Genomic DNA, 23825 nt, shown 5'->3' on the forward strand with positions numbered 1-23825 from the left:
AAAATATAGTCAATAGTTTAGCACTGTCATTTCGTAACCAGCAGAAAACGTGAACGTATATTAATATATATGTAGATGTTTCTGCTAAATATATCAAATATGTTGAAGAGATGGACTCCGTACTTGTTGTTTTTCAAATTTAATTATTTTTTATTTCTCGTGTTCTGACTACTCCATATCACCATTCTCTCTTATCAACTTCTTTAGCCGGTTGGCGACCTGATTTTCCTGGTGCCGTCACGACCTCTGAAAATCACATCATTCCTATTGGTAGACACTGTATACATAATAATTATTTAAATATTTTCTTTGCAATTTTAATGAATTATACGAAACTCAGTCGATCTTTTATCTCTTATGGAAAATATAGAAAAAAATCTTCCTGTAGCCATTTTGTAAATTAAAAAAAAATTAAATTTCGAATAGGCACTAGATTCATGGAACAAATTTTTTGAGGATTCCAGCTTGGAGTTTCAACTGGAGCTAGATAAAAAAATAGCCATAACTTCTAAATTATTTTTTTTTTTTTACATTTCCAAAGTCAAGTCAAAACCTGGCCAAATTACCTGTTTTTACTTATGTATATAAAACAAAATAATTTACTTCCAAAAAAAATTTCAAATTTGTATTTTTTTCATGCTTGACTGCACCAAATCCTTTAAGGAATCGTGTTTCTATAAATTTGTAGTACTTTTTTAGTTGTACAAACTTGAAAACTTTATTTAAAACGATTATATTTCACTCTTAAAATTGAGTTCCATTTGTTTACTAAATTATGGAAATATATTAATTTAGAAGAAAAATTAAATATTCTGGAATTAAAAAATATAAATAAATTTAAACCCGCATTAATACAGAAAGTATCAGTCTCTTGTTTCTGAACTATGGTTTATTTGAGTGATGGTTCTTAATACACGCGAATACGACCTAGTAATGAGTTGCAAACCTGCAATGTTATAGGTATATAATTTTATTATGCTCATATACCAATGCGTTTTCACAAGTAAACTAATGCATATAATCATATTGATTTCATCAAATTTAAATTTGTGCAGCCGAACTAACCATAAAGTACCGTTCATCTTACATAAATTTCCAATTATACTGATTTATAAGAGTATATTAAAGATACATTTTCTCCCAACGACTTACATGTACAAATACTTGCCAATAACTGAACTGTACTGAAAACATTTCAAACTTATTACTATTGTTATTCTTGTTTAATAAATGCATATGAAGAGATGTATATTATTATTTTTTGTATGTGTGTAATGATCCGCTTAATGTATCTACAGAATATTTTTTCGTTTCCTGTAATTCTACTCTACGAAACGCCGTATCGGCTTTAAGCAGCAGATTCTTCACCATCTGCCAAATCATCCTCTTCGTTGCTATTTGCACCCGTGTCCTCTTCAGTATCATCTTTGTTTTTGGATTTCTTGTGATCATCTTCTGAGGAATCCATATCATCATTGTCTTCCTTATCTTGCGAATCATCGGCGGAATCGACTTCTTTAGCCGGTTTACGACCCGGTCTTCCTGGTGTCGATTTTTTAGAGCCTGCAGGGCGACCCCGTTTTTTCGGCACTCCTCCATTAGCGGCAGCCGTTGCTGGGCGTTTCGCAGCAACTGCTGCTACTTTTTTACCACGACCGCGTCCAGTAACGCGTTTATCCTCACCGGATTCTATATACATATATACGTATAAGTATATAAAAAATATTAACATTTTATATTCTCTAAAAATATCATGCTTTTTGTTTTATATACTTGATATTAATATACACACCTTCATCCTCATCTTCGCTTACGGCTTTTTTTGGTCTACCAACTTTCTTCGGTGACTTTGGCTTACGACCGGGCTTTTTGCCGCTTCGTTTGTAATCACTCTGCTCATCTTCTTCATCGTCGTCTTCTTCAACTACATCGTCATCGTCTTCTTCGGATGCTTGCGGCTGCTTCTTTGGTCGTCCGCGGCCTTTTCCTGGTGTACTGCCAACAGATTTCGAAGGACGTCCACGACCGCCATTTGCGGCTACCGGCGCATCATCTTCGGAAACCGGTTCACCGACACTCTTTTTGCCGCTCGAATTCTTAGCTGGTCTACCACGACCGCGGCCAGTTGGCGTCTTCTTCACTTTATCTGGATTGGAGGGACGACCGCGCTTTTTCGGAATGGTAGTACTACTATTATTTCCAGTTGAAACAATTGCACCTTCATCTCCACTTTCAACTTCATCATGGACACGCTTCTTTACATCTTCCATTTTTTCAATATAATTTGCGTTTCTTTCTTTTGTTCTATTCGCTTTGCGAACGCCGCTGTTCTTTTGTGTATGTATGCGTGCGTGACTGATTTTTCAACGCAAATACCTGCTCTCAACAATGTTTTAGCTATTTTACAATCAATTATTTAATTGCACAAATCGAACACGATTATAGTTTATTACCAATTTACCACAAGTTATGGTGTACACACAATTTAAATATATTTTTTGTAACTTTTATACAATTTCCATTAATTAGTGGATTACACGAAGCTTGGCGTCGGTTCTATTTGTTACCTTTTTCAAAATGAGCACAGAAATGAAACTACAATGAAAAAAGGGGATGGTGCAAGTACTGGCATCAGGGTTCACCGCGCAACGCGCGAAAACAAAAAGGGAACAGAAGAAATTTCTTTTGGCAGTTTGTGCGTGCACTTACTTTGACAAATTTTGCAAAATTTTCGCATATTTTCAATATTAGCAGTTGTAACAAATTTATTCAAGAAAAAACTCTATTCATTGCTAAAAATTTTATGTTTTTTTGATTACAACCCTTTTAAGTACCCATGTTGCAAATTTTTGCAAAGGGAACACTTTGAAAAACTGTTAATTCAAAAAAATGAACAAAGTGTTGCCCTTCAAGGCTTGGCTATCGCAACGCCTGTGCAAGATATGAAGCTGATTTGTTAAAGATAAAATGCCGAATAAAAAAAATTATTATTTATTTAAATTTTTCGCCGAAACATTGAAAATATTGTAAGAATTAAACAAAGGAACGTTCATCTTATCTTCGTTACTTTAATTCAGTTTCGAGTTTCAGATACAGATGGCGCTGTTAACCACTACTTGTAAACGGTTAGCTGCATTGTATATTTCGCGCTACTTTTATATGTGATTGCATAAAATACAAGGTTCCAAAGTAAAAGGACGCTTGTGCCCGATTATTTGACCAAAAATCACATTTTAACCATTAACCACTCCCCGAATTCACCTGATATGGCACCGTGCGTCTTCTTTCTTTTCGAAAAATGCATTTTCCCATGCAAGGAAAGCGTTTTGCAGACGTAGAAGCCATTCAAAATGCTTGCATGGGCATACTGGCGCCCATACCGGCCAACAAGCTAAAACACTCGTTCGACATGCTTTTGTATTGAAGCAGAAGGAGACTATTTTAAATAAAATAAATTGATTTTGCCGAAAAAACCATTTTTCCTCTTTTTTTTAAACTCCTGTTTACTTTGGATCGCACCTTGTATGTCTATATGTATACAGGGTATCCGTCTTTTCCTTCTAGTTATAAAATTCGTGGCAACTTAATAATACTGAAGCAGCGTTGAGATAAAATCTGTTAGAATAATTATGTATTACTATTATTTAAAAACGCTTCCAAACGCCAGTTGCCTATTGAGAGGTGACGGCAGATTTTTGGATTATAGCCGAAAACTAAGAAAACCTAGAAAAGAGATTCTGGCCAGCGGTACCACCTACATCTTTACTTACTCATCTACTTCAATATCCTGCAGCGCAAAATGAAGTGTATAAGCATTTTTGTATTATATATGTATTATATATATATTTATTTTTTCGACTTTGTGTTTTATGTTATTTTTACTAGTTTTCTAGATTTCTTGGGAAGAAAATTACATTTACATATACATATGTATTTAGTTTAAGTTTGTATTTGTCGTTTGCTTTTTATTGACTTTAAAAGTGTTACTTTACTAAAAAAATAATAAGAATGATATTTATAATATACATACATATGTGTGTGTAGTAATAAGAGCATAACAAATTATTAATTTAGGTTTTTTAAGTAATTTTTTTTATACAAATATGCATTAAGATTTATATTACCGCGCGAGTTTATTAATGGTATTATTATATTTATTAATAACTATTTTTGTTTTAGTTTGGTTTTGCCTATAATTCGTTCTTTTTCTAAATCTATAGCTCCGCAAGGGAGTTCTTCGTCGCAACGGCAAATCAGTCAGATATATATATACATACTTGTATATGCGAGCTCCAACTTTTTTATGTGTTTAAGAGTTTTTTTTTTCATTATTTTATTTTTTGTTTTTGTTTTTTTTTCTGTGTAACTTTTTGCTCACATATTTTAGAAAGCATAAATTAGTTAAAAAATAAGGCATTTGAAGCATTTTTGATGGTTTATGTGCAAATGTGTAGAATTTGGTTTTAAAGTGATGCTAAAAAACGTAAATAACGAAGTTGGAATTTAAGATATTATATTTTGCCATAAGGCATTTTGAACTGAGTTTTAAAACATGGCAATGTAAATGGCGAAGAGGAGCAAGTGAGTGCATGAAAATTGCTATTTAATATTTTTAGTTAAATTTTTTCGTCATATCGATAAATTATGGTTACTGAAGTGAAAGCTATAAAGCTCAGTTATTTCAATATTCACAAGTCAGGCCCTGGCGCTTGCTGAAGGATATCTCGTTCAAATTTAACGGCGAACGTATGAAGCAGAGCAACCAATTATTGAAAATAATTCTTAAGTAAAAATGTGTTTGTGCTAGAGCTTTATAACAATTTATGCTAAAATATGGATATACGTAACTTTCGCTGATACCAAAGATTTTTGAATTTTGAAAAAAAAAATCTATTTTGGTTTGGTGTATACTTTTAGGCAGTTGTATGAAATGAAATACACAGAATTTAAACGCTTAGTGCGCAAAAGATAATTTGAAAAGTAAAATTAATGTTAACTAAATTTTCAATATGCCACGTCTAAGCTAATTTCAAGTTTGCATATTTTTTTTTTAATTATTACTCATGACTCAATTATATAAGTTTGTGTCAAAAGCCCGAAAAGAAAAAAAATTGGAAAAGTTGTTTTTATTTATGATGCCAAAATCAGCTATTTTGTTGTTTTTATGTTTAAAAAATAATTTTTTCAAACAGTTCAGCCAATGAAAATAGGTTTTTGAGTGATAATGAGCACGTATTGGTTGTAAATAATACAAAATCATAAAAATGTAAACAAGAAATTCATAAGAAAGGAAAAGAAAAGCAAACAATTTTTTTTTTGAAATTCTGGTTTAAATTTTTTTTCATAAAAGCAAGTAGGCTACGTAGTAACAGAAACTATATATAATTGAATTGGCATTACGCAAGTATTTGCACACTTTCTGGCACAGCATTTTTATGATTTTTTAAATGAAATTGAAATCTATAATTTTTTCATATTATTTTGTTTGGAAAAAATTTATAATAAAAAAAATTAAAATTTATGATTTTTATTTTTTTTTTAACAGAATCTTTAATCGATAATTTTTTCATGTTATTTTGTTTGACAAAAAAAATCGATTTCAAGAATTGAAAACCAAAAAAATTTTTATTGAAGTTGTACGAGTAATCGAATTGAAAATTTTAATTTTGGAAAAAAAAAATATATAATTTTTTTAATGAAATTGAAATCGATAATTTCTGCTATGTTATATTATTTTGTTTAAAAAAATTATAATTTTTTAATATTCTATATTTTTTAATGAAATTTAAATCGATAATTTGTTTCATGTTATATTATTTTGTTTGAAAAAAATTAGTTAGAAAAACATTTTAATTTTGAAAACAAAATTATAATTTTTTAATATTTTTAATTTTTTTTTAATGAAATCGAAATGGATAACTCTTTCATATTATATTATTTTGTTTGAAACAAGATCTTGTAGGTAAAAGCTCAAACATTTTTTATGCAACAATATTGACAGTTTTATAATAAAAAAAATATGTATATGTAACATTCTTGGTATTTTCACATTGTTTCTTTAGGAAATATTTTATTTTTCTTTAAACAATTTCTTTTGGTTAAAACACATTCAACAGAAAACTAATAATGAGTAAAATATGTAAATGTAATTGTCTTTAAATCAGTTCGACACACGTTTCAACTGGAGCAAATAATTGTAGTGACCTGCAGTTGACAAGCGTAGGTAAACATTTGCTTAACAATATTATTAACAGAGTATTAACGTGGTTTTCAACTTGTATGCGTAATTGGAATCATTGACAGCATTTATGCAAACTGAAGCACTCGTTTTTGGAGCGGCTTATTTGTGGAAATGTTTTTTAACGGTATTTATTTTCAGAATTCATCTACTTTTGACTTAAGGAAAGTCGAATGAAGTTTTTTTAAAATTTGGTTTAATTTCTTCACATTGAAAATTTTGTTGAATTAGAGTCAAACTATAATTTTTGCAAAAAACTCAGTTACAATATTGTTTAGCCCTGCCTGCTTTCATTTAGGTGGCCTGCACTTGCTATGCTATTGTTTTATAATTTTTTAGGCTTTTGTATAATATAGCAATGCTATTAATTTAACGCTACACGCTGGCTTTTTCTGCTTCATTATTTGTATTTATTTATTTATTTGTGTTTCTTTATTAGCTTCTTATAATAAACTGCTCTGCACACTGCTTTTTCTTTTGCTTTCATTTATTTTATTATTTTATTTTGTTTTTTGTTTTTGGTTTTCAGGGCTACAAAAGTATTTTTCTAGTTTTATATGCTGGTGTTGTGTGTGTGTGTGCGCAAATTTTGTATTTGATTGCATACATTATTAATTATGCATTAATAATCGTACATATTAACATCTATTTCAATTTGTATGTAATATATTTATGCAATGTATATGGAAAATATGTATGTACTCGCATATAAAAAATTATTACTTTAAAATAAACAATGAACTGTATACAAGTGTTTGAGTGCGCGCCGCATTTTCACGCAAGCTTAAACCCCGTTTTGTTTTATTTGATTTCAAATGCTAATTTTATTTACTTTTTACACATATTAAATTCTGAGGTGTGAGAGCATTCGGTTTTGTTTTTGTTTTTGTTTTTTACTGCATTTTCTGTATGTATGTATTAACAATTCTTATTAACTATATATGTATATATAAAGTATATATGTATTTATATAAAGAATATATTTATAAAATTAAATTAATAATAATAATAGTAATAATATGTTAATATTACTTCAATTTCCATTCAATAGCATACAGAAGTTGTTAATATATTTTTTAAATGTTTTTTTTGCAGTTTTTATTGGTGGTTGTGATTATTACTACACATATACATACATTGATTTAGTTTTTACTTGCTTACATAACTATTTGTGTATTAATATATATATATTTATATATATATATATATATATATATATATTAAATTTCTTCAATTAATATATTTTAAAATTTTAGGCAAAGTCATTAAATAACTCGATAAGACCCTCCGTTTGATCCAGTGAGAAGTTGTAGTCAACATCTAGCGGTGGTTCGATGGGTAGGAACGGTGGCAGATCATCAAAGTCTATGGTGTGCGGCAGTCAAACGCGACAGATGAAATGAAAGTACGAAAAAGAGAAATATGCTCTTTAATATGCTGTACGGTAGTTTTTTATTATATTAGAATTAATAGCAATTTGTTTTATTAAATAAAATATTAAATATTTAATTTTAATATTGTTCGTTTAGATTAGTAACATTATTACAATTATTTATTAATTAAAAAGAAAAATTAAATTTAATAAAAAAATAAAATTATTAATTTCCTTATTTTCAAAAAATATTAGTTTACATTATAAATATTTATATTTTTGTTGTTGAACCCAGCAGAGTTACAAATAATGCATTAAAAAATAATTGACTTGAAAAATTCTTTATCTTGTATAACGAAAAATATCAAAAACCGAATTCAAAATCCTTTTTTAATATTTTTTAAATTAAAAAAAAAATTAATTCTAAACTCATAAATAAAAAAAATTATCATATATTTTGTTTTAATTTTGTTAATCCTGAACTCTTAATTAAAAATTACTTTAATTTTTTTGTAAATAATTTGTTTTTTAATATGTATATATTTGTAATATATTTTACTTATAAAAAAAAATTAGATTTAAATTCAAATAAATATGTATAAATATAACTTATTTTTTATTTTAATATATACATATTTTTTAATAAATTTTAATTTTATTATTATTTTTTTTAATTTGAAAGCATTTAATTTACCGTACAGTTCAAAATTTATTTTTCATATGATAAGATATAATTGTTAATCATAAATACCGAATGAAAGAAAATAATTCCAAAGATATACATATGTACGTACATACATAAAAAAATTATTATTTTTTGAGTTTGTAAATCTTAAATTAATTGAAAATAATTTTTAAATTTTTAATCCTGAATAGCGAATTGAAAAATAAATACTCCAAAAACCGTTCCGTTTAAAATTTTCGAAGTTACATACAAAATTTGAAAAGGCGTTTCAGAGTGCTTGGAGGTACAAGACCAAACTTTAAACCGAAATAAAAATTATTGAAGATTTTCCAATTTTAATTTATTTTTAATTTTAATTTATTCAATTTTAATTTATTTTTAATTTATTTAAATTAATTTATATTTTTAATTTTAATAACTTTAGTTACAGTTTATAATTTTAATAAATTTAATTTTAATTTATCACACAGTTAAACATTTATTTTTAATATGATAAGATTTAGTTTAATAAATTTAAAAATTGATTTATAATTCTTAATATCAAATACCAGATTGAAAAAACAAAACTATTTCAAACATATAACGAAAAATTAAAAAAAAATAAAATAAATTATTTTATATTTGGGATTAAATATTAAAATTAAAATTTTTACTATTATATTACAAAAAAAAAGAATAAAATTTGTAATACCAAACAAAAATAAAAATAAATTAAATAAATTTTAGATTTTTAATCCTGAATATCGAATCGAAAAATAAAAATGCCAAAAACCAAATTAAAATTTATTTTTATTTTTAATTTTAATGAATTTAATTTTAATTTATTTTCATTTTTAATTTAATTTTAATTTGTTTTCATTTTTAATTTTAATAACTTTAATTTTAATTTATTTTTAATTTATATTAATTTAATTTTAATTTAATTTAATTTTAATTTTAATTTTAAAATATCAATTTTTAATACCATTTATTCGGGATTGGAAATTAAATTTAAAATTAAAATTCCAAACTAAAATAAAAAAAATTAAATAAATTTTTAATTTTTAATTCTGATTTTTCAAATAACAAATTCGCATTATTGTTTATATTAATTCTATTTTGTTTTCAAACACAAATTTTTAATTTAATTTTAATTTATATTAATTTAATTTTAATTTATTTTTAATTTTAATAAATTTTAATTTAAAATATCGATTTTTAATACCATTTATTTGGGATTCGAAATTAAATTTTAATTCCAAACTAAAATAAAAATAAATAAAAAATTAAAAATTTTTAATTCTGATTTTCCAAATAAAAAATTCGCATTATTGTTTATATTAATTCTATTTTGCTTTCAAACACAAAAAAAGTCAAATATTCCCCTTTAAAATATAAATAGCAATGCTTAAGTTAAAAAATTGTGTATTTCATAATTTTCATATTTAAACACCATTTAGAAACACCTACATATGTATATTTATACATAAATAATTTTTTTTTAAATATTTGTTAGTGAAAGCGACCATATAAACGTTTTGAAATTCACGCTAGAGCTGAATCTCATGGTGCTACAAAATTTCAATTACAATACGTTTACCTCGTCATGGTATGCCATGCAGAACCACGAGAATTCAGTTCCAAAATGAATTTTTACAAATTTTACTCAATTACTTTTTCGATAATTATAATTATTTATTTAATTATAGAGCTTGTAACTTGGCGATTTTTTGATAAACAATAAATTCTTGACAATTTACGATGGTTTAGCACTTATATGCCGGACGATCCAGTAGCGAAATTCGATAACGATTTATTGTTTATTGTTATTAATAAATAATTTTAGAGATTTGTCATTTATGTGTATATATTTCAACGGTCAAGACGTGTAAATGAACATAAAAGTGTAAAACTGCATACAAAAATGAAGCGAAAACGCGCACATTGCATTTTTTTTAAATAAAAGTACGAAACAAAGCAAATGTGTGCATAAATTTAATACTATTTTTTAAAACTGGAAAAGGCAGAAATCATGAAAACAAAATAAAGAAAAATTTAAGAGGCAAGCAAAACTATATGAAAGTGCAGCCAAGCTTCGTACGTTTTTGAGACATAAATTTGGAAAAAATGTACACGAAGCAGTGTCTGCTTAGCCAATAGTTGTATACAAAATTCGAATGATTTGGTTTCAAAATATTTTTTTGTCTAACCTGCACCTGATAGTATTTTGGCTAATTGATATTGATATTGTGCAGTTGTAGCCATCAGCTAAGTTTTGCTTATAATAAAAAATAATTATCGAGTTCTCCGTTTTATTTATGCTTTTGCAGATTTTTCACTTAATATTTCTGCGAGCTAATTGTAATCTATGCATTTGTACAACGATATTTCAAATTGAGAACTGAAATCTCGTGCTGTGCTTTTAAAAGAAGTTCCAAATTGTAATGAAAGAAAAATAAAATTGTATAGTAAATAATGAAATGTAGCTAAATAATAAACAAAAAATTAATACAAATTAAAATTTCCTTACACACATATATATTGTCACCAAAAATGTAAAATAACATAACATCACTTTTCACAAGTTTTCAGCAGAAGAAAAAGACGGTATAAAACAGAAAGTCTGCTCATTGAAAAAAATCGAAATTTGGTTATATTTATATGATTGGCAGAAATTAAAAATTTTGTAGATATATGTATATGTAATATATTATATTATATTATTATATAAGTATATACATATATATTACATAAAACGAAATTTCGATTTTTTCGATGATACGTTGTTTTGTTTTTTAGGTAACGATATGCAGCATTATGGGGTTATATACAGTTAGAATTTTCAAAAAATTGATTTTTTAAATTTTTTTTCTTATGATACCTACATAATAAACACAGACCATTTTATATCGTTCCGTTTAAAATTTTCGAAGTTACATACAAAATTTGAAAAGGCGTTTCAGAGTGCTTGGAGGTACAAGACCAAACTTTAAACGAGTTTTGCTCAAAATGTTGTTTTCAAAGTCGGTGACCAACATTACTCGAAAACTGCTAAACAGATTAGTCTCAAATTTTAACGCGAGCTTCTTAAATATATATTTTTTAGTAATTAAACGAAGTTTTTTTCTCACCGATTAATACTTTTTTTTAAACCGAAATAGGCCGAAATTTTGGTCAAAATCGATTTTTTTTTGAGAAACTGTCATTTTGTCAAAAAATTTTATTTTGCTTATTCCTCTCATTTAGATTTTACATTACTTTTTTTATAATCTATTTAAGGCCGAAATATTGGTCAAAAATCTTTTGTCAAAAAATTGTATTTTGTTTTTTTCCTTCGACTTGCTTTACTAGATTTAACATTACTTTAACGAAAACTGTTTGGGTTTTTAATTCCAGAGGATCCAGTTCAGAGATATAGGGATCACCGCAAAAGTCTTTTTTGAAAGCAGCTCACGGAGATCAGCTGTAGTTCCTTTCCAAATAAATATTTTTACTAATACTAAGTCTTAAAATACAGTTCAAAGATACCATAATATGTGTACAAATTTTTGGTTCGATAAATTAAAAAGTTTTCTTAGAAAAAATTCTGGAAAATTAGCTTTTTTGACCGTCTAACCGTATATAACCCCTTATAGTATTTTAATCCAAATTTATTAATGTACGTATGTATGTGTGTGGACGAGTATGTACAAAAATATTGTGGGTGCTAATGGTTTATGTGATATTTTGTTGTATGTGTAAGTATGTTTTCGAGTAGCTTGAAATGTGGTTATCAAGTACAGCGAAGCACGAAATTTTCCGCTTTCATGTAATGACGCTGTGTGTATGCTTATACAGTTATATTTCAATTATTGTCGTTATTAATTTCATATTGTTTATAAAAATTAAGGCAATTTTTTCACGTTTTTGATTTTTGTTACTGTCAAGCGTTGTAACTCCTTTTTCGTATTGCATTTCAATCGTTGGAACGCAAATTTCCGGCTCGTTGTTGAACTTTGAAAAGCGCTCAGCAAGAACTCAGACTGTGATGCGAAATGAAATTTGATTGTGAAACGCAAATCACAGCCAGAGCTCCCGTCAAGAGTTTTTCACGTTGAAAATGATGAATGACGCTGGTTACAGTTATGTATGCAGGCGAGTTTGATGTAATACTGTGTGCGAGGTTAGACCCGAACCAAATACAAATTTTCAGTAACATATACTTATATGTCATATAAAACCTAATTAAAATTACAGTATGTACAGCGTGTTAGTATGTATGTGTAAGTGATAATTATTTAAAAAAAGTAAATTTTTTTTTTTAAATAAATAAAAGCTAAACAAATTTTCCGCAACAATTGCATGTTTTGAAAATTTTTGAAAATCCATGCGCTTTGTTGTAAACTTTGTGCGCAAGTGAAACGCAACGCAAGCGGTAAAAAAGGCGTTAAGTAAACAGTTACAACTTAGAAAATAAAACCAAGCTACAACTACATGGCAAAGTAAGGCTATGAAAGTTAGAAACTTTTGCTTACAGTTCTGCACGCCCGACAATGGCGGTGGACTCAGCAGGTTCAATGAATTCGAAATAAGTGCGTTCCGGACGCCTGTACCGCCATTCGAATCGACCATGTGCGCCAAATGTGAGTCCAAGCGGCTGATATCGCCACTATCGCTGGAGGAATGCCGGCTGGCGTTCACTGCGCTACCGGCACCACCAAACATTGAGGTTGTTGTATTATGCGTAATAGCCATTGATGATGACGACGCCACTGACGTTGTAATTGCCGCAGCTTCGTCGTCGGCAGCTTCCCGACTATTATTTACTGCCGATGGCGGCACCGTTTCTGTAGTGCCCATAACCGTCGTGTTTGCCGCCGATACGGCTGTAACTGACGTCGCTTTAACGGCGGTTTTATGCTCCTCAATTGCACTATTCACCATGGATACATCGTTTTTAAGACCTGCCTTCCTATTGTTACTACAACTATTAAGCGTATTGTGGTTTGATGAATCACTATTCTGTTGCTGTTGCTGCTGTTGTTGTCTTTGACTACCGGCAACACCGTACGCCGCGCTCACCTTACGCTTGCCAAACATTTCACAATCGAAATCTTGCTCGTAAATGCGTTCAGCTTCGGCTTGCGTCAATACCGGCCGCGTCAGAGTCGGTTGTATAGTGTAGTCGTTGCCATCATGCGCAACAGAATGGCTGCTGCTGGACTGTTGCTGTGTATGGTAATTGCCAACGATATCACAATTATAATCGGTTGCACCATCGACACCAGCACCATTGGCCGGACCAGCAGCGATTTGACGTGCGGCATCCTCAATCGATTTATTGAGATTTCGTTGTGCTGAGCGTACGATGGGTGCGGCACTGTCGGGATATGTATTGCCCGTGGACGTGGTAGTTGTAGCGTTTGACGCTGAGAGTGGGGGTAGACCTGTGGAAAATTCAGAAAAATTAAAAAAAAAAAAAATTAATTCAATTAATTTGAGCATGTATGTATGTATATATAACAGTGAAGTTACCTAGTCGCATGCGCTTGTCGTCATCAAGACTTGGTGTCAATCGGCTGATATCATTGAAAAGCGGATCGTTGAATTGATGCGGTTGCTGGCGGTATGGCGGGGCGGCGGGCGAGGAGAATGTTGGCGAATTTTCGGGTGAATTGTCGTGACACAGGAATACGTTAATCTCGCCATTATTCTCGGCCTTAACGTAGATTTCACGTGGACAAAGTGTGTCAGGTAACTGTAAAAAAAGCGTGAATAATCAATAAATATATTGGCAATAGTGTTGAAGACGTATAAAATGTTGGTAATGCAATTTCTAATTAAACTTCACGAAATATCGAATATTTTATATTGAGCAGCGTAGCTATTTCCAGTGATTTACTTAACATACCGCAGTTCGCAACAAAATGATGGGCACGAAAATAGTTGGCGACTATTTCGAGTCTACACGCGCGAATTTTAGTACGCTGCCAACGTCTAAATGAATGCGGACATTTGCTGCCGTTCCCTAAGATTATATTGACTGTCTGGTTTGGCACATAAGTACACACACACACACACACACACACATACACACATTTACGTATAAACATTTCGATATACATATGCTTATAATTTTAGCCGAATAAAAGGCCGATCTGAACGATCTGCGTTCGACAAGCGACGTGTATCGACAGTGGCGCAGCAACTAGAGGGTATTCTCATATAATTTAATTCATAAAATTTTTATAAAAAAATTTTCAAATATTTTTAAACAAAAAATTTTCATATTTTCATTCTGAGACGAAGTAATATTTGTATATTATATACATATACATATATTAGAGATGAAATGCCACAATCAGCATATTTATTTGCATAGACTGCTGTGTGTGTGGGTACCAACGTGCCGGTATATTTTTAGAAATGATATGCTGTGTTTCGTATTTGCGCTAAAACAGCTAACACACGCTTGCCGGCAGGAGACGCTGTCCGTTTGCGTTGTCATTATTTCATTTTATTTGTGTTGCTACTTGTACTTTTGGCCGCCATTTCTATATATCAGCAAATACTTATGTTGCAACAACGCGTGAGTGCCACGAGTTTCCGGCTATGCTGCTGCAGCAAATTGCCATGCTATTGCTACATATGTATGTACATGCATTAGTGTCTAAGTAAATATTTTGACATTTAAATTTTGTAAATATTTTGACATTTAAATTTTGTATGCGGTTTTCGGCTGGTGAAGCATTTTAAACAGCGAAAACTTTCACTTCGCATATAACAACAAATTATAAACTCCGCTAATATTTATACGTGTATAATGTTGTTTGCTAAACGAAAAGAATTTTAAATTGATTTTTGGTTTCATACAATTTTTTGTCGTCTTTTAATATTAAAATTGCTAAAAATAGCCCAGTCGAACCAGCGAAAGGTATGCAGACAGTAATGTCGTGCAGCGAAATGAAATGTGATGCTCTCACTTTGTTTTATAAATGCCTGCATTAATTAACGATAGAGTTTCTCTTTCAAGTATGGACGTTTTTTTGCCAATTTCAATATGTATTGCAGACAACCGCAGCACAATCTGACAATAGATAATGAAAAAAACACGCTATCAAGGAAATATCAAGTTAATCAGTTAATATGTTTTAATTTTGATATGAATTTGCCAAGATAAATAAATAAAAATTGTATGCAACAGAAATTGTTGATAAAAACTTCAGTGCCACCAGGGCGTATGAGTAACTAATAACATTTACATATAATGTACATAATATGCTACAATTAGACGTTTAACACTGTTAACAGTTAGATATGAGTAGTTAAATTTTAATTAATAGTGTCGTATATACACTCGTAGTTTAGCAAATTCAAACACTTTTACATTAAGCTGTGAACTAAAACAATTTTATATGGCGTACTGGGCGTATAAGTAACTTTTAATAGTAAGTAAAAATAAACAAGAAAAGACGTTAATTTCGGCGGCAATGAAGCTGTATAACCTTATATAGCTGCATTTCTTATAGCAAAAAAATTTCTTGCAGCTCAAAATGCTATACAAATATTTTTAACTTGACATAGATCGGTCAGTTTGTACTGCAGCTATATGCTATAGTAGTCCGATCTGAACAATATCTTAGTAAATTGTAGTGTTGCCTTGGGCAATAATTCATGCTAAATTTCATGCAGATATCTTGTCAAATAAGAAAGTTTTTCATACAAAGACTTGATTTTGATTGAACAGTTTGTACTGCAGCTATATGCTATAGTAGTCCGATCTGAACAATATCTTAGTAAATTGTAGTGTTGCCTTGGGCAATAATTCATGCTAAATTTCATGCAGATATCTTGTCAAATAAGAAATCTTTTCATACAAAGACTTGATTTTGATTGAACAGTTTGTACTGCAGCTATATGCTATAGTAGTCCGATCTGAACAATATCTTAGTAGATTGTAGTGTTGCCTTGGGCAATAATTCATGCCAAATTTCATGCAGATATCTTGTCAAATAAGAAAGTTTTTCATACAAAAACTTGATTTTGATTAGTAGTCCGATCTGAACAATATCTTAGTAGATTGTAGTGTTGCCTTGTGTAATAATTCATGCCAAATTTCATGCAGATATCTTGTCAAATAAGAAAGTTTTTCATACAAAGACTTAATTTTGATTGAACAGTTTGTATGGCAGCTATATGCTATATTGTTCCAATATCGGCGTTTGCGATATATGAGCAGCACTTTGAGGAGTAAAGAACGTGTGCAAAATTTTAGACTGATATCTCAAAAATTGAGACGTTAGATCGTATATATATACAGACGGATAGACAAACTGAAATGGCTTAATCGACACGATTGTCACGCTATTCATATAGCATCTATATAATCTGAATATAGCCTCCAACGCTTCCTATGCCAAACTTAATATATCCGTTTAGGGTATAATTATAACTAATTTACAGATACTTACCACAAGTTTGGCTTCTGGTGGCGCTTTAATAACAATTATTATCTGATCTTTAAACAGATCGACACTCTTCAAATCGGTATGCGTCACATAGGCCAATTGATTGTTATTCGAAATCTCACTACTCAATTCCTCACGTATCTGATCGATCAGCATATTCAACTGATTCTCTTTTTGTTCGAGTCTTTCATTCTCCAGTTGCATTTCGCGCGTACGATCCGAACTCACCAGTGAGTTGCCACACTTCCATTGTATGTTGTTTTTCGATTTCTTTTCCAGTATGCCAATACCCTCTAGCACGTTCGTTATGTCGTAAATGCGTCGCTTTTGTACCAGCAATTTGGTTGACGCATCATTGAGGTCAACAACGCCATCAGGTGAGCCTTGCAGTAAATCGACGAATTTTTTCGTTAATATACCAAGTGAGGTGTCGGCACGATTGCCTTCAGGTGTACGCTTCGAGGCGGGTAATGAAGAGGCGGATGAGGGTGTGCCCGATTTATATGCAATTGACGATGATGTCGATGAGGCAGACGATGGCGGGCGTTGTGGTTGCGGTGAGGGCGCAGCGAACTGTAACGTTGAGCCAGGCGCTGACAATGCAACGCGCTGCGTTTGAGCGTTGGTGCGCACCAACACTTGTTGTTTGGTGGATTTATGTTGGTATTGTTGTGAGCGTGGTGGTTGTTGTTGTACCACCATCACATTGCTGGAAAAATCATCGGACGCATATTGATGTTTGGCTTGTTTCTTGGGGTGGCTGCTTTGTTCGGACACAGGTGTGGGATTGCGTCGTTTCACTTGCTGCAACACATGAAACGGAAAAATAAATAACATACATAAGTAAATTAATATACTATCTACATATACTGCATGTATGTATGAATGTATGTGGGCCATATAAGGCGCACACACTCACTTTATAGTACTCCGTTATGTGTGGTGTGGAATCAGAGGGATTTCTGGTCGCCACCGTCGACGTGTACTTTCCGGTGAAATGAGATGACGCCGTTGCCGTCGTCGTCGTCGCCGCCGCCGCCGCCGCTGCCGTGCCCGCTGCCGTTGATGTTGATGTCGACGCCGATGTCGATGGTTGTAGCTTCATCGTCACACCATAGCCGTGATCCAACAGATGCGTGCCTGTCGGCGCCGACGCTGCACTGCTAATCACTTGTGTCTTTAGTTGCCGCTGATGGTGCTCACCGCCTTGCATCATAATCGATACGGGCGATGACGACCCGGACGATGACGATGTCACAAATGCCGTATTGGAATTCCGTTTCGTTGTGTTCTTGCCACTGGTGCTGACCACGTCGTAGGACAGTTGCCGCACCGCTGATTTAATAACCATTTGCGATGTACCATTATTGTTGTTGTTGCCACTGCTGCCGTTATTATTGTTGTAGGCCGTATTTGCTGCTGATGTTGCTGCCGCTGTTGTTGCCGCCGTAGCTATAAAATATTTGGGCATCTTTGCGCGGTTCGTTTGTGAGCGTCTGTCTGTCCTAGGTGCCGGCCTCTCTGTGTCTGTCAGCGACTAATAAATGAGCAGAAACGCCGGTGTGTGTGTGTATGTGTTGTTGCGTGGAAACCGTTTGCGGTGTTTCTTCCCCTCGCGAAACCGCGTTTACTGGATTACGTGTTGATTGTTGAACTTGCTTGCGGATTCTCAGCGCTGCTGCTGTGGACTGACGGCTGCAACTGTGCATTAACTTTAAACTAAAATTTTACTTCGCTCTTTTCTTGTAAAATTGTTGCTTTTTACTCTGCTTAGTTTTAGAAACTCTTTACTTATAAAAATATAGTATATCTGTAAGACTATTTAGGTTTTTTAAACGTGATATTCACTTTTCCCAAGTTATGTGCTCTGCGTTTTGCTTTCGTTTCTTTTCTTCTTCACTAATTTTGGCTTTGTTGGCTTATTGTACGTACTCATCGACGTTTAGCTTTCTACTTTTTTCGTTTAGTGCTCAATTCTTTTTGTTTTTGTTTTTGTTTTTGTTTTTGTAGTTGTAGTTGTGTTGCTGTTCAATGCGCATTTCTCTGGCAGCTTATTTGCTTAGTCTTACTATTTCCGCTTGCTTTAATCACCTTTTCTCACTACGCCGATTCTCGTAACGAAGAAGAGAGCTTTGAATTTATTTGATTTCTAATTAAAAACTTTTTTCTTGTTTTTTTTTTTTTATTTATGTTTTTGATTTAGTACTTTCTGGTTCCGTGGTTTCTTGCTTTATTCCTTTGAGTTATACTAGTTGTTTTGTGGTTGTTGTTGTTGTTGCGGTTGATAACTTTTTTATTGTACTTAAAATTTTCTTATTCACTAAATTAGCACCTAAGGATTATTTTCATCTGAAATTTAAGAAGAAAAAGTGAGCATTAATAACAATTTTATATAGAATTGAAAAAAATATATATATTTCGTTGGAAAATAATTGTGGACTCTATTTAGACTTATGTATTTGCGTAGCAGGGAAGAAAAAACTCATTGATAAGTGTTTTTAAAGCTTTCATGGCACACAACTTGCGTGAAAACTTAAAAAAAGTTACAATTTTCGAGTTTTAAAAAATATCAAATATTTTAAAATTTTAGGATAATTTTTACAAATATTTTCAGAATATACTGTAAAGTTTTTAGCGAATTTTTATAAATACTTTTAGCATACACAGTAAAATTTTTTGAAGGAAAAATTAAATGCTTTTCGAGTTACAGACGATCTCCGACGGCGCTCAAACAAACAAGGTTCTCTACTGCTGGCTTTCGTGCTTGTTGAAACCTAACAAAATGGCGACGTTTGAAAAATGCTGAATTTTACCCAAAATATTGCTCGTTTTTGGAAGGCCAAAATTCGATTTTTTTCTGGATAAAAAAACTGGCGGGTCATTGTTTAGAAAACTATATACCTACATGGCACAAGCAGAAATCAAAGACTGATAGTGATCGGGATCATTATTTGTCGCCGAATAACCACTCAAGAAAATTTGAAAAATGCTGTTTCGACAAAAACGAGTTTAAGCAGATATTCTAGTATAGAGGCATGAATTTCAGGTAATTTCTAAGGTGTTGGTATGAAATGCAATCAATATTATTACTATAAATTTTTCTATTAGTTATTTATTGACATTACAGAAAAGCCAGTTTCGAGAAAAAGGTCTTTCAGTTCCGCCCGAACCAGTTTGAACAGCGCCTGGTCAACAAAGTAACACAAGAAAATTTTTTGAAATACCGGTTTGAAAGGTATAACCTCTTGAAATATACAAAAAATTTAATTTTTATTTCTTGACTAGAATATTCCCTTAAGGATAGATTGCTGGAGCTGAGATATCGATTTGAAATTTTAGTATCTTATTTTTAAAGTTATAATCTTCATTGCAACTATTCATAACAACAGCAATAATATAAGTATGTACATACTTTAAGAACATTTTCATTACGCATATAAGGGTATTTCAAAAATGATTTAAAAATTCAATATTTTTGTATGCATTTTTATAACCAACATATAACCATTTTGTAACCAACATATAACCATTTTATAACCAAAACTCAAATTTTGTTTCAATTTGAGTGGTTTCTGTTATAACGTTTTTCCTTCACTTGTGAACTTCTTAAAAGTGATGTTACATTATTTTGCATTTTAGGCGACAATATGTATATTAAGCATCCGTAGCACATTTCCGGCACACACGATTTTATAGTAAACAAAAATCGACCCGCTCTAATGTACATACATGTGGGTATATCAATTTGTGTTATAAAATTATTAGATTGAATCAAGCAGTTATCGCAATCAATACAGTCCCAAGTCTTTTACGCATTTACATTGACGGCTATAAAACTTTGTCCATTTTAAAACGATTATTAGCTAAATGCCAAATGGCAATTAACATGGGAACAACAATTCGCTTATATTTCGATTGTTGTTGAACCTAAATTGATAGCAAAAAAGTTGTTATTCGATTGCGCCTTGTGTCCGTGATGATTTCTTTTTATCGCTGCTATTTTTAAACTCATGCATATATAACTATATATATAATTATGATAAATATTATTTTAACTTCCTTTTACGGTCATTTTATTTTTTGCCATTTTACTTGCATGACGAAATTTGAACATAATATTTTTGTGCCTTTGCAATGAATTACAAGAGAAAAAGACTTAATTTTTATATATGATGAAAAAAAGCATAGTAAATGTGATTACAACAACAACAATAGCGACAATTTAACGCTGAGCATTTCAAAAAACAAAAAGCATTGCGCATACAATCCAAAAGCAAGTGGAAGAGGGAGGAGACAAATTAAAAACAAAAATAAAATTCCAAACATAAGAAAAGGCAGAACGCAAAAGTCACTAGACGACGACTAGAAGTCAGTTGATATTGGTCTTAAAATATTTTACTACTACTCCACTTTATGTATGCAAGAGGTCAGCCAACTCGAGCAGGCCGCTAGCTGGACAATGGCGCGTGAGTAATGCATGAGAACATACGAGTGTCTGTATATGTATATGTACAATATTATGTACTACGTACACATGTATGTTTGTAAAGATCCGCAGAGTTGTAGCATTAGATTGGCGAGTCACTAGTGTTGAAGGTGGAGGCGCAGCAAGACAGTTAAAGCTATCGCTTGTATGTTAATTAACAGGAAGGAAAGTATGACATTTAGTTTACGCTCTACGCTTGCAGAACCAAAGCATATGCATAAATTGCTAATTCTTCAAATAGAATATAATTTATGTGTCGCTGTTGAATTTGAAATAGTTTTGGTATGGTATCAAGCAGTTGTCGTATGAGCTTTGGGCTGGAAATTATGAAAAATTCGCACTGTAGAATTGCAAACCAAATGGCTGGACAAAACTGCTTTCCGTATTACGTTAATTCAGCAGGAAACTCCACGTTTAGATCAAAAATATAGTGTAAGCTACTTTTTAGCGCGCATTTTTCCAGTTGAAACATAAAATTTAGTTATGCTATGTTCTGGAAGGAAATATTTTTTGCTGTTTTATCAAATTTAAACATGAGTCATCAAAGCAAGCGTTTTAAAAAAAAGTTGACGTTAACTGCAGTTGTAGCAATGCCATAATACCCAAATACAAAAGATTACTTACAAAAATTCGATTTTGATCGCTCAGTTTGTATGACAGCTATATGCTATAGTGATCCGATCTGAACAATTTCTTCAGAGATTGTACTGATGTCTCAGAAATTTATGCGTGCCAAATTTCTTGAAGATATCTCTTAAAATGAAAAAGTTTTTCATACAAGCACTTGATTCCGATCGTACAGTTTGTATGACAGCTATATGCTATAGTTGTCCGATATCGCCGATTTCGACAAATGTGCAGCTGCTCGGAAAGAAAAGGACGTGTGCAAAATTTCAGATCAATGTCTCCCAATATACAGACAGTTAGACAGATGGACAAGGCTAAACCGTCCATATATGTATGTACATACATATGTACTTATATAATATAACAATCATTCATTGCTTTAAACAAAGAAGAATAAAAACGCGTGCGACCCCATTCCAAAGCTCAAATGCCTTACTTTTTACCACTTTTTCCTATTAAATGTTTTTTTTTTAAGTTTTATTTTTTTTTTTTTTTTTTATTTTAGTTTTTTATTATTCACTTCCCAGCTGCTTTTCAATTCCCAATGCGCTGTTTGTTTGTATGGTACACGCATACATACAAATATACGTATTTATTTACGCTTATTTGTCAAAGCTTGACTTTCAAAATAGCGTTACTTCTCATAAGAACCTTTTTTTTTGTTGTAGTTATTTTTTATTTGGTTTTTGTTCTTACTGTCTTTCATAATTTTGAGCCTCCCCACCAACTATTTATTAGCATATTTTTGTACAATTCGAGTTTATTGACATCTTGCTTAGCAAACAAGCAGAGGAAGAAGAAGTAGGGACAAGCAACATGAAAACAAGCGGAGCTTAAGCTTAATGGTGTTGGATAGACTAAAAAAAAAGCATGCTGAACTCGACAAATTAGTAATGCCCAAGCGTTAACAGCAAATAGATAATTTCAAAAACAAAAAAAAAAAATTAAAAAAAAATAAAAAAAAAAATAAAAAAAATTAAGAACTAAAAATAAATAAAAAATAATGAATACGGTGCGACAGGAAGAGCGTTGGAAAAAAAATCGTAAAGTTAGCGGAGAATGTCGTTAATGTTGTATTGTACATCACCTAAAATGCAAAACAGCGTATATCAAAAAATATCGAAATTGAGTTTTTTATTGCCTACGTTTCACTACATCATTTTACATAGCTCTAAATTTTCAGCTTCCTCTGTCAGATATAACCGATACATAACCGATATATAACCGATATATAACCAATATATAACCATTTTATAACCAAAACTCAAATTTTGTGCCATTGTGAGTGGTTTCTATTATATCGTTTTTTCTCCTGTCAACTTAGGAAAAGTGTTGTTACGTCATTTTACACTTGAGGTGACGATATACACATACATATGTATGTATATACATATGTGTCTATATGACATGTAGTTTTAGAAATGTTTGTGTCAAGTGTTCTTTGAGACACCGAAAAGTTTTAGCGGCGCTTAAAACTTGTAAAAAATACTACTTTGGTGCATAACAGCCATGAATCCACGGCAAAAAGCAAACTGTTCTGCTAAGTTACACTTATATATATGTATGTACATATATTATATACTTATATATATATGTGTAAGAATATATTTCATTTTAGTCAAGCGCTCTTTAATACAGAAATAACTACAATTTGTACTTAGTTGTCTGTAGAACAAGCAGCGTCTCTTACCGCCTGAACATTATTCAGAAAATAGTTAATAGACGCTGATGTATTTCGCAGGAGAAATCACGAAATATTAACTCAAAAAAGTCACCTCTGTATTTTGGAGCAGATATCACGTAATATAAACTCAAATAAGTGCCATTCAATTCTATTTGAATATTAACGGAAACTTTGCTAGCACTGAATGAACTTATGAATCATGAGACCGTTTTTAATAAATCCAAAAAGTGCTGATAATTTTTTCGACAACTTTGATAAGCCAGCAATATGCAAAAATTAATGACCTAAGCGGTGGGAACGTCACGCA

At 31.2% G+C, this 23825-nt stretch overlaps 2 protein-coding genes and 1 long non-coding RNA gene across 8 annotated transcripts in view; 1 reads left to right on the forward strand and 2 right to left on the reverse strand.

The window, feature by feature from the left end:
* Positions 1-869: 869 nt before the first annotated feature.
* Positions 870-2588, reverse strand: LOC126758017 (chromosomal protein D1-like). Its single transcript, XM_050472000.1, has 2 exons — positions 1793-2588; positions 870-1689 (listed from the first exon to the last, which is right to left on the reverse strand). Exons 1-2 carry the CDS (start codon positions 2268-2270, stop codon positions 1349-1351), a joined length of 819 nt encoding a protein of 272 aa, XP_050327957.1. The 5' UTR covers positions 2271-2588; the 3' UTR covers positions 870-1348.
* Positions 2589-6724: 4136 nt separating this feature from the next.
* Positions 6725-23825, reverse strand: part of LOC126754739 (transcription factor E2f1) — an 88281-nt gene continuing 71180 nt past the window's right edge. For all 5 annotated transcript variants that reach the window (XM_050466825.1, XM_050466841.1, XM_050466832.1 and 2 more), the window contains 5 exons: positions 17641-19070; positions 16725-17525; positions 13789-14011; positions 12789-13700; positions 6725-7603 (listed from right to left, as the gene is read on the reverse strand). In XM_050466825.1, coding sequence (XP_050322782.1) covers positions 7491-7603; positions 12789-13700; positions 13789-14011; positions 16725-17525; positions 17641-18192 — 2601 coding nt within the window. In that variant the 5' untranslated portion in view covers positions 18193-19070 and the 3' untranslated portion in view covers positions 6725-7490. The remainder of the gene's footprint in view (positions 7604-12788; positions 13701-13788; positions 14012-16724; positions 17526-17640; positions 19071-23825) is intronic.
* LOC126755004 (uncharacterized) lies at positions 19396-20199 on the forward strand. 2 transcript variants are annotated; one of them, XR_007666441.1, is made up of 3 exons: positions 19396-19767; positions 19830-19956; positions 20007-20199. It is a non-coding gene; the product is annotated as an uncharacterized LOC126755004 (long non-coding RNA). The 2 variants fall into 2 exon arrangements; XR_007666442.1 differs by having other exon boundaries at positions 19849-19956.

This window comes from Bactrocera neohumeralis, chromosome 2 (assembly GCF_024586455.1).
Source record: "Bactrocera neohumeralis isolate Rockhampton chromosome 2, APGP_CSIRO_Bneo_wtdbg2-racon-allhic-juicebox.fasta_v2, whole genome shotgun sequence".
Taxonomy (NCBI): domain Eukaryota; kingdom Metazoa; phylum Arthropoda; class Insecta; order Diptera; family Tephritidae; genus Bactrocera; species Bactrocera neohumeralis.

Excerpts from the sequence above, each read along its gene's own strand:
- LOC126758017 (XM_050472000.1), bottom strand. The coding sequence starts at position 2,270 with ATGGAAGATGTAAAGAAGCGTGTCCATGATGAAGTTGAAAGTGGAGAT. Across the intron at positions 1,690-1,792 it reads AAGCGAAGATGAGGATGAAG|AATCCGGTGAGGATAAACGC; the intron begins GTGTGTATATTA and ends ATATGTATATAG.